Source organism: Capricornis sumatraensis, chromosome 7 (genome assembly GCF_032405125.1).
Source record: "Capricornis sumatraensis isolate serow.1 chromosome 7, serow.2, whole genome shotgun sequence".
In the NCBI taxonomy this organism is placed as follows: Eukaryota; Metazoa; Chordata; class Mammalia; order Artiodactyla; family Bovidae; genus Capricornis; species Capricornis sumatraensis.
The window spans coordinates 119,200,186-119,214,114 of NC_091075.1; the positions used below are offsets into that span (position 1 = coordinate 119,200,186).

General features: G+C 63.6%; 1 protein-coding gene across 1 annotated transcript; it reads left to right on the plus strand.

The window, feature by feature from the left end:
- The first annotated feature begins 3,312 nt into the window (after window positions 1-3,312).
- Window positions 3,313-6,670, plus strand: NKX1-1 (NK1 homeobox 1). Its single transcript, XM_068974769.1, has 2 exons — window positions 3,313-3,760; window positions 5,820-6,670. The coding sequence occupies exons 1-2, from the start codon at window positions 3,313-3,315 to the stop codon at window positions 6,668-6,670; spliced, it is 1,299 nt and encodes a 432-aa protein (XP_068830870.1).
- The last annotated feature ends 7,259 nt before the right edge of the window (window positions 6,671-13,929 follow it).

Genomic DNA, 13,929 nt, shown 5'->3' on the forward strand with positions numbered 1-13,929 from the left:
GAAAATTTGAGGAGGGGGCTCACAAACGCATGAAGGGTTAATGGCAGAGATGGTGGGCCGCTCCTCCTGCTGCTGCCCCCAAGCCGGCCAAACGCGAGGATGCTGGCGGCGGTGAAAGGGCTGAGAGCTCACCGCTCCCCCAGCTCCCTTGGGCACACTCTGCCCTCCCCTCTTCCGCATAATCTCGGCCCCCACCCACACGTGCCCTCAGGGCCACTTCGAAGGCCTTTTATCACCAGTCTCTCCCCAGATTTCTAACTTTGTCCATGTTGCTTCCAGCCTTGACAACCCACCAACCAACCCGCCAGTGACCCCCTCTGGTCCTGACAGATGTGCAGAGTGTGGGGCTTAGCAATGAGGGGGGTTCCTGTCCACCGGGCAGGTGGAGCTGTCCCCACGTCAAGCCCTGATTTCACCCCACCTGGGGCCCCCGCAATTGAAGCTGATGGCTTGGAGATAACCCGATATGGCAGATGGGCAAAGATTGTGCAAATGAGGGTCTCATTGACAATCAATTGTGATTAGGAGCAAAAGGACATCTTTATAGCCCCAGACGCTCTGAGCTAAAGTTGGGGAGATGGGAGGCCGTCTCCAGGTCTGGTAGAGGAGGGGTACTGCACATCTCCACCACCACGGATGTTCCTTAGAGATGGGGGAGGGCCAGGGCAGGAGAGGACGGGACCGTCTCCCCACCTCTGTCCACACACAGCACCCCGCTTCCCATGGGCAAGCGGCCTGGGGTCCCCCGTGCACTCTGGAGGACCCCCCCCCACTCCATCGCCCCATGCTGCTCTGGACTGCACGCTGCAGACTTCGAGATCCTTTCCCTGCCTTCCTGCCGAAGCTCCCAGCAGAACGCTGCGGGCGGAAGAAGGGGAGGGAAGGACCTCCACGCTCTGGGACAGGCACAGAGCTTCCGTCCACCCCATCCATCCGAGTGGCCCTCAGCCTGGACCAGTCCTCACCTCTCGGGGCAGAGCGCTTCGCTGCACTGAGTGTGCGTGTGTGCTTTGGAGAGGAGCACGGCGTGGTGGTCTGTTACGGTATAGTGTTCCGTTGCGCCCACATGTCGTATGTAATATACTGCATTCTATTTACTGTGCTTTAGTGATAATCACCATAGGTTACCTACAGCTGCATTACACAGGCCGCCATTCCACGTGTGTGCTCATGTTGAATGAGAGTTGCATCGAGAGAGCTCATATCTCTCTTCCTCCTGTGAGCGTGTAACCAGAGTGAGCGCAGGCTCCTGCCCACCCCACCCTCTGCCCACCCAGCAAGGGGTGGGGGTTTTGACTGCTGTGTGTGTGCCTCCCCTGGTGACCTGTGGTGGGGCCAGGCCTGTGTGTGAGCGTGCCCTGGAGGGGCACCCAGAACCAGGTCAGGGCCCAGTCCAAGGGACTTGCCCCTTGGTGCCCAGGACGGTGCCCAGCAGCTGTGCCTGGGGGTGGTGGTGAGGGGTCAGAGCAGTAGCTCAGGGGACAGGTCCCCGTGAGGGGCACCAAGGCCAGCTGGGAGTTGGCTGGCAGGGGTGAGGCTGGCTGCAGGGATGTGACTGCGTTTTCATGGATTTGTGTCTGTGTGTGGTGTGTGCTGGTGAACGAGTGTGTGAGTGCGTGCGAACGGGTGTGCGCATCTATGTTCAAACTTTGCTGGGGGAGGGGCAGAGAGAGCGTAAGAGTCCCTCCAGGAAGGTGGGGGTGGGAAGGAGATAATTACCTCTCTGTGATGAGAGATTATCCACCCTCCTTCCCCCAGAGGTGATTTATAATTTAAAGATAAAGAATAATCAAGTCCTGGCAAGGAAGGACACAGTGTTGTGGGCCTGATTAGAATCTCCGGACGGACCAGCACGCGGGGGAGGGGAAGGGCTGGGGGAGGGGACGTCTGGCCTCCCCATCCCCCCACCCTGCCCCCACCTCCCTGAGGATCAGCCTGTCCGAGCTTGGCCCAAATTACAGCCAATCGGTCCCCCATTATTTCTCCCAACTTTTAATTTCTGCTTCCAAAGGATCATTGCCCGCGGTAATTGCAAAGGACCCGTCCTTGTGTGCAGAGCAGGCTCCGGGGACCGCAGTGTGGGGCGGCGCAAACCGCTCGTGCACACGCCCGCGCGCACACCCCCGCCACCAACAGCGCACACCCTGAGGACCCCGCACGCGCGCTCCCACCGCCGGCTCCCACCTGGGTCCAGCGGCGGCCGGTGTGCTTGTCGGCAGGCGCAGGGAGGAGGGAGAGGCGGCCCCCCGAGGGCCGCAGGGCCGGGCGGTGCGCACCTCGCGGTGTAGGCAAACGCACGCGTAACACCCGGGCCGAAGGGCTTCTCCGGGAGCGGGGAGGGGGGTTTGCGGTGAGGCTTCCCCTCCCGGGAGGCTATCGATTTTTGTGTAAGCCTCCTGCCCTTGGCACGAGTTTTTCGGCCCCTGTTTTGGGGCGGGGACGGGAGGCCCAGCCAGCCGTCCCCGCGTTCGATTCCACTTCTGATGAGCGACCCCGGGGGCCGTCGGCCCCGCCCCCGGCGCGGACACGAGGCCAGGCCCTAATTTGACGGCGCGAAGAGGCGGGGGCGTGAGAGGACGCCGGCCCGAATCGCTAAGCGAGCGAGACCCGGAGACTCGAGAGCAGACCCCGAGCGGAGGGACGGAGGGAGGCGGGACCGAGGCCCGCGGAACGCCCGAGAGAGGGCTGACGACGCGGCCGGGACCCCGGGGGTCGGCCCGCGGGGACCGCACGGCTCGCCCAGCCGCAGAGGGGCGCGGTAGCCTCGCGAGCCGCCGGGATGCCCCAGCCAACTCGCGGGGCGCGCCCCGGGGCCCCCGCAATTATTTAAGGGGGCTGCCTCCCCCCGCCCCAAGCCCGGGGGGCCGGCGGTGTTTCCGGACGAGAGGAAGCGAAGCGAACCGCGACAGCCTCTCGCGCACCGCACTCTTCCCCGGGCTGCGCGTCTGTCGGTCGGGCCCGGGGTGCCGTCCGTGTGTCCCGCGCGGGGCCCGCCTCCTCCGCCCGGGACCGTTCGCAGCCAATTAGGCGCGCGCGCTAACGAGGGCGGCGGAGCCCGCGGCCGCCGGCGGGCGCACGTGTGTGCGGCGAGTGGGCGCGTGGGCGCCGCCGGCGGGGCCGCCATAAAGGAGCCGGCCCGGCGCGAAGGGCGCTTGAGGCGGCGGCGGAGGCGGCGGCAGCAGCACCGGCCGAGCGCGGGGCGCGAGCCGAGCCGCGGCCGCCGGCGCAGGACCGAGCGGCGGCGCCCGGGCCGCCGGGGATGGGAGCCCAGTAGCCGGAGGGGCCCGAGCGGCCGACGCGCGGGAGGCCGGCATGAGCGCGAGCGGCCCGGCAGCTCCCGGGGACGGTCCCGCGCTGCCGCCGCCGCCGCCAGCGCCAGGCCCAGGGCCCGCACCGCCCGCGCCCGGCGCCGCGCGGGACGCCATGGACGGGCGCGCGGAGATGCCTGCCTTCCCGCGGGCCGGAGCCCCGCCGCTCGCCGCCAGCGACACGGTGCCCGCGGCGCCCGAGGGGGCTGGGGCGGCCCGGCCCGGCCCGCCGCCGCGCCCCACCTCCTTCTCGGTGCTGGACATACTGGACCCCAACAAGTTCAACAGCCGAAGACGCCGCTGTGTGCTTCTGGGCCCTGTGGCGTCCGCTGCCTGCGCCCCGTGCGCCCCGGCCCCCGCCGCCCCGGGACGCCCGCCGCGCTCGGAGGAGCTGGAGCGCCGCGCCCTCGTCGCCGCCGGAGCTGGAGCCGGGACCGGAGCTGAGCCGCCGCGTGAGTAGGACAGGGCCGGCGCCGGGTCTCCAGGGCCGGGGCACGGGCCGCGGCTACGCGTTCGCGCTCCCGGGACCCCTCGGCGAACCTGGCCGGCCCGGCGACAAGCTCTGTGGGAAAGTTCGTAGCGCGCGGGGTCCGCACCAGCCCGCCCGCCGCCTGCGTCCGAGCCGGGCTCCGGTCCCGCGCCGCCCGGTGCCTCCCAGCTGGCTCCCCGGGCCGGCGCAGGGCTGCGGGCCGCACGGCCGGCGCAGGTTTGGCCACTGCGCGCCCTGGGCATGGCGGGCTCGCGCGCGGTGACCTCCCCACTCCCGCCGCAGCCTCCCGAGGCCCCCGCCCTTCATTCATTTTTTTCCTTTTTTTGTTTTTCTTTCTCTTTCTCTCTCTTTTTTTGGGGGGACAAATCAGACTAATTGTGACAAAACGCTGGTTATCTCTGGAAAAACAATTAAATCCCTTCGATTACAGTTAAGGGGAAATGTGCTTAGCGGTGGAAAGCAGCCGCTAATGGGGCGGCCCGAGCCCCGGCCCGGTCGATATCCCATTACGGCTGCATGCATATCTCTTTCAAGCACCTTGCAAACTCCCCCCGAACATCTAAATTATAGGGTCAAAATTCGGATAATTACTCGATTAAAACCTATTACACTTATTAGGGGCCGCTATTGATCGAGAATTGCATTCGACCGGCTCCTGATTGCTTTCGGTGCCCCCTCCCCGGCCCTTCCTGCAGCCAACTTCCTGGGGCCTCTGCCTGGCAGAGAGAGGCGCGCAAGGCGGGCAAGGCTAGGGGGCAGGCAGGGCTGGGGGGCCTTTCCAGGAGAGGGGCCTCCAGTTTGGGGTGCCCTCAGAGCTGGACTGATATGAAGGAGAAACAACCCAGGCAGACTGGAGGGGCCCCTTCAGGCTTCCCCCCGGGCGAGGTTCTGGGAGTTTCCACATAGAGCCTCCACTCAAACGGGGAACAGTCAGAAGGCCCAGTTCCCCGGGTTCAGGGAGGGGTGGTCAGCCCCCTTCCTCAGTCCAGCCGTGGGCAGAACAGGAGCAAAGTGCTCTTGGCTCCCCTTGGCGCAGCCTCTGCTCGCGGCGAGGGGTACGTGGGGGCCTGGAGGCGTCTCCCAGGGCTGCATGTGGCCTTTATTCTCCAATTCTCAGGGCCGCCCTCACGGGGCCTGGTGCCCGACCGCGAGACACGGTGCTGGGGGCTTGTCCTGGCTGCTTTCCTGGTTGTACGACCACCTGTGGGAGCCAGGGCTGCTTAGAAACCCCCCTGCCCCACACCAGGCCGCCATCAGGTCAGATGCTGTCCTCCAAATTTCTGAGATTCGGATTGCAGCCGCCTTGCGGGGCTCTGCCTGGAGGATCTGGGGCTGTTGCTCAGACAGGCTGAGCAGAGACTCCATCCCGGGGATCTCAGCGCTGCCCTGGACCCCCGCCCCCAGGCCGGGATTTCCCGGTCAGGCCCAGTCCAGGCCCGCTGGGGCCTCAGCCCAGGGGCCAAGTTCTAGGCCCCGAGGCTCGAGGTAGGGATGGATCCAGGGCAGCGTTTTTGGTCCCCCGAAATCGCCTCCGGTAGCGGGCTCCACCCTCACCCCAGGCCTCTGGTCCGGCCCACTCTTAAACGCTCGGTAATTGGCTGGCCCGGAGCCTTGCGGTAATTGGAGGGTAATATACGCCGAAATAAATTAAATGGCCGTTAACTAGTTTGTACATTACACAAAATGAGTTTAATTAAGTTTGTATCTGCCCCGCGGATCGATGGGATCCTTCCCCCTCGCCGTAAGCCCGGCGGTGCGGTCTGCCCCGCTCAGGCAAAGGCGCAGACCCGGGAGACGGCGGGAAGAGGAGCCGCGGGAAAGGAGGAGTGCGGGGCTGGGGGGCACGGGAGGAGGGAGGGCGCGGGCAGGGAAACGAGAGCGCCCGGGGCCGGGGAGGCGGCAGAGAAGAAACGGAAACGGGAGAGGGGGGCTCGACTCGGGGCGCGGGACGGCGGGGACGAGCGCGGAAGGGAGCGCGCCGGTCCTAACTGTCCTGTCCTCCCGCCCCGCCCGGCCCACAGACGCCGGCGACCCCTGCAAGGCGGACGAGGCAGAGGCGAACGGCTACAGCAGCGGCGGCGGCCGCAGCCCGAGCGCAGACAGCGGGGACGAGGCGCCCGACGACGACGACGATGAGGACGAGGCGGGGACGGTGCGCGGCGCGGAGGCGCGGGGAGGCGGTGGCGGCGGCGGCCTCGGGGCCCGCGGGTCGGGCTGCCAGGGAGAGGCCGAAGCGCCCTCAGGCGCCGTCGACGAGGCCGCGGCCCCGGGTCCCCGCGGGACCTCGCCCGGAGTCCCGGGCCCGCAGGGAGCCGCGGCGGCGGCGGCGCCTGGGGGCGCGGGGACGGCCTCGCAGGGCGCGGCGGCGGCGGCCGCGAAGCCCAAGCGGAAGCGCACGGGCTCCGACTCCAAGTCCGGGAAGCCGCGGCGCGCGCGCACCGCCTTCACCTACGAGCAGCTCGTGGCGCTAGAGAACAAGTTCAAGGCGACGCGCTACCTGTCGGTGTGCGAGCGCCTCAACCTGGCGCTGTCGCTGAGCCTCACCGAGACGCAGGTGAAGATCTGGTTTCAGAACCGCCGCACCAAGTGGAAGAAGCAGAACCCCGGCGCCGACACCAGCGCGCCGACCGGTGGCGGCGGGGGCGCGGGCCCGGGCGCGGGGCTGCCCGGCGGCCTCAGCCCGCTCAGCCCGTCGCCGCCCGTGGGCGCGCCGCTCGCCATGCACGGCCCGGCGGGGTACCCAGCGCACGGCCCCGGCGGCCTGGTGTGCGCCGCGCAGCTGCCCTTCCTGTCGAGCCCGACGGTGCTCTCGCCCTTCGTGCTGGGCTCGCAGACCTACGGCGCGCCCGCCTTCTACGCGCCGCACCTCTGAGCGCGGCCATGGGGCCGACCGGGCGGCCCAAGGACCCGAGGGCGCCCGCGGGCCGGCTCTTTGGCAAGGCCGCGGTCGCTGACTCTGTACATGGCCGATTGCTACAGAAGAGTTTTAAATTTATAAACGACTGTCCGCGTGCGTTGGGGCCGAGCTCGGTCCGCTCGGAAGCACTTTGCCGAACTCTACCCAATCAATAAACCGAAGGAGGCCCGCGTCCCTCAAGCTGCTCGCTGCCCTTCGGCGGGGACTTTGGCGCGACCCAGGTGCCCCTTGCGGGCCGTGGGCCCCCGTTTCCCCGCCGGCCCGGGTTCCCGTGGCCAGGCTCGCGCGTCCTGCGCCCCGAGTTCCCGCACGTGCTCGCGACCTTCGCTGCGGAGCCTCCAGCCCCAGAGAACCAGGTCCCCCAAGCCTCGGGACCTCCTCTTCCCCTCCCCCCGCGGGGAGCGCCTGGGGGGTGAGGAGAGGCCGGGGCTGGCGCGCCGCAGCAGGGATCGGGTGTGCCCCGACCGCGTGCTCCTGCCTCGCTGCGCCTTGGCCCCGCCAGTCCTGAGCACCAGGACTGCCGAGGTGGCGGGGGCGTCTGCAGCTTTCCGGGGAGGCGCCTGAGCCCAGCCCGCGGGGCCCCGTGCAGCCGCGCCTCTCCGCCCGCAGCCCGGCGCCGCGCCCCCACTTGCTGGCTCCTGGAGTGCGGGGCGGGGAGGCAGGCAGCTGAGAGAGCCGCCCCGGATGCGGGCGCTGCTGCGCAGGGATGGGGGTCCCCTTCGCCGGCACTCAGGGTGGGCTCCCACGGTCGCTGGACACCGAGTGGCGGCGCCGTGTGCCTGCCCAGCCCCGCGGCTGCTCCATGGCCGAGCTCTGCGCCCGCGGGCAGACATCCCTCTCCGTGAGCAACTCCCGTGTTCTCAGAGGGACTCTTCCCCGTGCTGGTCACCGACCACGGGGCCAGAGCTGGGGCTGAGGCTGGGGTCGTGAAGCAAGAGGACCCTGCGGCCAGTGGGTGACAGCCACCGCCGGCCGGTGGGGGTGGAGGAGGGCGCCCAGCGTTGCCCTCAACGTCTCCAGTGGGCAGTGGGTGGAGGAGGGGCGGGAGTTGGGGTGCGGCGGCTGGACTGCCCCGCCCCGCGCTGCAGCCCCCACCCTGGCCTGCGGCCTCCCTCCTCACCCACAGCGCCGCCCCCACCCCGGGCGCCCCCCCTGCGCAGGGCCGATGCTGCGGAAATTCCGCAGTGACCCTCTGGCTGGCCGGGCACCAAAGGGCTCCTCCACCCAACCTGCAGGCAGCTGAGAGGCCCGAATCTCAGGACACGGGGCTGCAGGAGCGTGAGCGCCCCCGGTCCCACCGCCCAGGCCTGGCTTCCGGAGGGCGCAGGTAGCAGACAGTGGGGCCCCGAAGGCTCTTGGCCTCAAGCTTCCCGCGTGACTGTGCACTTAGCCCAAGCAGGGTCCCAGGGCTGCCTAGCAAGAAGCCGCAGCCCGCACTTCCGGCGCCGGGCACCCCCTCAGGACTGCGGAGGAGGGGCCAGATCGATCATCCCCTGGGGACCCCCTGCCCTCCTCCCCGACGCCCACCTTGGGGAACCGAGGGCAGGAAGGAGGAGTTTCATGCACCAGGGCAGCGGCTCTGGGCTCCCTCTCCCCACTCCACCTCTCACCCACGCTCACAAGGTCACCTGGACACGTGGTGGTCACACCTCTGGACGCTCCAGGGTCACCAGGCACAGCTCAGGATGCGGGGAGGTTGGAAGCCGTGAGGAAGGGAAGCGATCCCGCCCCCATCCGCCCCCCTTCTTGGGGCCCAGACTTAGCCCCGAGCTGGTCCCACTGCCATGCCCCTCTTGGCACCTGGGCAGGCCCTGCTGCACAAGTGTGGGGGGGCTCCCTTCAGCGCTGAGCCCTTGTGGGGACGGAGCCGTGTCAGCCTGTCGGAGCCTCCTAGCACCCCAGGGGCAGCATGTCACTGGGAAAAACAGGCCTGGTCTTGTGGGGCTTAAAGCGTCTGCCTCTAATACGGGAGACCTGGGTTCGATCCCTGGGTCGGGAAGATCCCGTGGAGGAGGAAATGGCAACCCACTCCAGTATTCTTGCCTGGAGAATCCCCTGGACGGAGGAGCCTGGTGGGCTACAGTCCACGGGGTCGCAGAGTTGGACACGACTGAGCGACTTCACTTCCCTTGTGGGGCTTGCGTGGGGCGGCCCTGCCCTGGCCTGCGCCCGCTCCTGCAGGCGCTTGCAGGCCCAGCTCCTGCCCCAGCTCTCCTACAGGCCATGGAGTCCGCCACGAGCCCAGGGAACTCGGGTGCAGACACCACCTCCCTGGGGACCCTCCAGCTGTCCCCACCAGCCTTACTCCCAAGAGGCTTTTCGGGGAGCCCTGCCCGCCCATTCTGGGGTTCCTGAGCTGGAGGCAGGGGGGCGTGCTGGCCCTGCTGGCACCTTACCCCTGTCCCCCTGTGGCCCCACTTTGCTGTCAGCGCCATGAGGCTCAGCCCAGGATCTGGGTGCACTCTGGGGAGGCCCTCCTCCAGCCCCCAGGACCAGCCCTGGCCCCAGAGAGCACTGGCCCCCAATCCCAGAATGCTGCCCACGCAGTTCATCCTGTGGAGGGGCAGGCACAACGCGGCTCCTCTGTGCCTGGATGCACACAGGCGCCCAGAGGCCCCCTGGGGGCCCCCCTCCCTACACTCCCCCATCTCCCGTCCAGGGGCTGCTGAGCCCAGCCCCCCTCCCTCCTTGGCCCAGCCCACGCTGGTGGGCTCTGGTCACTCGCTGTGTTAGGACTGGCTTTGGTTGTGTGGAAGAGAAAAGCTCAATGAACAGAAATTGAAGGAGACTATTTCTCCTGTGTGAGGGAGTGCTGGCCGTTGGAGGCCCTGGGCAGCTGTGACACCTTCCCAGAGTTCTGGGGGGACCAGCTTGGAGAACCTTCCCAGAGTTCTTGGGGCACCAGCTGTCTAGCTCTCCCGTTGCCCCATCCCGGCTGGGCTGGACCTCGTCCTCATGGACACACATGGAGGGTGAGGCTCCAGCCATCACATCCACTTTCTAGGCACAAACAAGAGAGGAGAAGGGAGCAACCTCTTCCTTTAAGGAGCTCTCCAGAAGCCCTTGTAACAGCTGCTCAGATCTCATTGGCCAGAACTTGGTCACTTGACCACTCCTAGCCAAGGGAGGTTGCGAAATGTAGTATCTTAGCTGGTGAGACACCCACGCCCCCGCTACCAACCGCCCCATGCCTGGTAAGAAGGGGAGTGGGCATGGGGGCTGCCAGCAGACCCACTCCCCCACAAAGCACCCTAGCAGCTTCACCTGTCTCCCTGCCCACCTATTCTGCTTACCCCTGACCAGTGCTGTTCCGTCTGGGCGTGCTGGAGACAGCCCTACCGTCACAGCCACACGCTCAGGGGCACTCGCCCGGCCAGCCTGCTGTGCCCACCGCCCCACTCCCCTGGCAGGCTCGTGCTCCCTGCCCGTCCTGCCACTCCGTTTCCACCCGGCCCCACGTCACCTCTGGCTGCCTGAAGCGCGGCCTTCTTTCAGAGCCAAAGCTCGACTGTCCACGTGGGCCACCCTCCCGCCGGGGCAGGCAGCCTGTCCCACTCCTTCCTTCTCAGGGCCCTGGCACCCCAGCTCATCCTGCTGAGCTGAGGGGGGGGCCCCATCTCAGTTCCTGCCCAGGACCCCCTCAGTACCGCTGCCCTGGCCCAGGCACTCCTGTCCTCATCCCCACGGGCCCCTCTCCTCCAGCAGCGAGGTTCTCCTGTGCTGCCTAGCCCTGCCCACACCAGTGGCGTGGCCCGACATTCAGCAGCTGGTGCCCCTGCCACCCCACCCCCAGTTCCCCACTTGTGACCACATGCCCTTGCTCCTGGGCAGCCAGCGTGACCTACCACACCCCACCCTGGGGTGGCCCCTGGCTGGGCCACTGAAATGCCAACTCAGCTCAGAGGGACCGTCCCTGGCCACCTGCGGCTTTCTGGAGGGCCTGCTGTTTCCATGGGGAAGGGCAAGGCTGGACGGACAAAGTGGGCGGCCTGGGGGCGGGCAGGGGAGTAACAGGCACGCAGGGAATGTCACTCAGGAACGCAGGGCTGAGCACACAGGTTGCGGGGGCCGACTGCAGGTGCCCTGCCCCACCCCACCCCTTCAGCGGGGTGGTGGCCCCCTCTGGAGCAGCCCCCGCCAGGCAGCGACCACCCTCTCTCTTGCCAGGACACAGAGCTGATGGTAGCTGGGTGCTGATCCCTGGGAGAGAGACCGCCTTTGCTGCTTGCTGGGCAGCTGGACACCCCCAGGGGATTAGGTTTGGCCAAGCTGACATGAGCAGTGCGTGCTGCTGGAGGAGCTCCCGAGGGGCCCCTCACAGGAAACGGCTGAGGCTAAGGCACAGCCGCCTCTTCTGCAGACACAGTGATGGCTGGAGCTCCAGCAGCCACTGTGGGCCAAGAGACAGTCTTAGGGATACAGGCCCTGTGCTCTGATGCTGGGGCGGGGGGGGGGGGGTGGGGGTGGGTGGGGGTGAAGCCCAGTGGCTCCATGCAGTTTCCTCGCCAACATGAACACCACCTTAGGACTTTCAGTTCAGTTGCTCAGTCGTGTCCGACTCTGCGACCCCGTGAACTGCAGCACGCCAGGCCTCCCTGTCTATCACCAACTCCTGGAGTTCACTCAAACCCAAGTTCATTGAGTCGGTGATGCCATCCAGCCATCTCATCCTCTGTCATCCCTTTCTCCTCCTGCCCCCAATCCCTCCCAGCATCAGAGTCTTTTCCAATGAGTCAACTCTTCGCATCAGGTGACCAACGTATTGGGATTTCCAGCTTCAACACCAGTCCTTCCAATGAACACCCAGGACTGATCTCCTTTAATATGGACTGGTTGGATCTCCTTGCAGTCCAGGGGACTCTCAAGAGTCTTCTCCACAGTTCAAAAGCATCAAATTCTTTGGCACTCAGCTTTCTTTAGAGTCCAACTCTCACATCCGTACATGACCACAGGAAAAACCATAGCCTTGACTAGACGGACCTTAGTTGGCAATGTCTTTGCTTTTTAATATGCTGTCTAGGTTGGTCATAACTTATCTTCCAAGGAGTAAGCGTCTTTTAATTTCATGGCTGCAATCACCATCTGCAGTGATTTTGGAGCCCCCCAAAAATAAAGTCTGACACTGTTTCCCCATCTATTTGCCAGGAAGTGATGGGACCAGATGCCATGATCTTACTTTTCTGAATGTTGAGCTTTAAGCCAACTTTTTCACTCTCCTCTTTCATCAAGAGGCTTTTTAGTTCCTCTTCACTTTCTGCCATAAGGGTGGTGTCATCTGCATATCTGAGGTTATTGATTTTTCTCCCGGCAATCTTGATTCCAGCTTGTGTTTCTTCCAGTCCAGCGTTTCTCATGATGTACTCTGCAAAGAAGTTAAATAAGCAGGGTGACGATATACAGCCTTGACGTACTCCTTTTCCTATTTGGAACCAGTCTGTTGTTCCATGTCCAGTTCTAACTGTTGCTTCCTGACCTGCATACAGATTTCTCAAGAGGCAAATCAGGTGGTCTGGTATTCCCATCTCTTTCAGAATTTTCCACAGTTTATTGTGATCCACACAGACAAAGGCTTTGGCATAGTCAATAAAGCAGAAATAGATGTTTTTCTGGAACTCTCTTGCTTTTTCCATGATCCAGTGGATTTTGGCAATTTGATCTCTGGTTCTTCTGCCTTTTCTAAAACCAGCTTGAACACCTGGAAGTTCACGGTTCACGTATTGCTGAAGCCTGGCTTGGAGAATTTTGAGCATGACTTTACTAGCATGTGAGATGAGTGCAATTGTGCGGTAGTTTGAGCACTCTTTGGCATTGCCTTTCTTTGGGATTGGAGCATGTTTAAACCCTGTGTTCAGAAGGCTGTGTCACTGGAGTGTTCCGTCCTGTGCAGCCGACTCTGACTCCTGCCACCCCTCTGCTGCTCCCTGGACTGGCCAGTCAGTCTGCCCTAGGCAAGGGGGCTGCACTGTACCACCCCACACCCCACAGCAGCCCCATGGCCTCAGGAATATAAAACGAAGAAGCCACGAAAGACTGGTTAAATTCAGCTACATTAAAAAAAAAATCTACATGGCAAAAACAATGTAAGCAAAATCAGAAGATGAAATTAGGTGCATTTGCAACGCATCATGTACAGCTTGTCTTCTCACTGAATAAAGCGTCCCTACAGTTTAGTAAGAACCCCATAAACTAACAGAAAAATGAACAAAGGGTATGGAATACAATTCCCAGAAAAGGATAAGCAACGAATGCTTTAACATATGGAAAATGCTTGCTCTCACTCCTAAGAGAAACATCAATCACAACTATAAGCGACTTTCTCATGGAGCAAAGATCAAAACATTCATGAAGTGAGAGCCAAGTCACAGCCAGCATCTGGCTGGGAGAACACTGAAGGTATGCCCAACACACCCACACACACTCCCACACACACGCACACACTCCCGCACACACACACACGCCCACACACACTTGCAGGCACTCATGCACACGCACCCCACACACGCACACCCACGCACACACAGCTAGTTGGCAAAACCATGAGACTCACTGGATCAAAGCATTTGAGGAAACCTACTGAGCTGATCAGCAAGCTGCCAGGCCAGGACTCACATGGCCAAGCACAACACGTGCAGATTTACCCAACTGGTACAGGAAACACACTGAACAAACACCTGGAACCAATCTGGGGGACGGGAGGACCTTCCAGAGTCGCCACATCCTATTACTTGAAAAAGAAAGAGACACAAGGGCCAGGGAAGCAGGGCCCATACACAGAGGGACAAAGTGGCTGACAGAAACTTCTGGAATAAGCCCAGATGCTAAACTTACTAGACAAGTACTTTAAATCAGTTACTGTATGTTCATGCCTAAAGAATTAACTTATGAGAGTGATGCTGTACCAACAGAATATCCATAACAAGAAACAAATTAAGGAAGAAAACAAAGTAGACGTTTTCTGGACTGAAAAAGCACAGTCACAAAAATGAAAAGCTCCCTAGAGCAACTCAGCACCAGACTGCAGTTGCTGGAAGAAAGAATCTAGGCCCCGGGAGAGAGGCCAACAGGTCCAGCCTGAGAAACAGAGAAAGAATGAAGAAAAACAGGCCTGAGAGGCCAGCGTGCGCACATGATGGGGGTCCTAGGAGAGGAAGGAGGGACAGGGCAGAAAGAATCTTTGGAGAAACAATGGGCAAAAAGCTTCCAAGTTTAAAGAG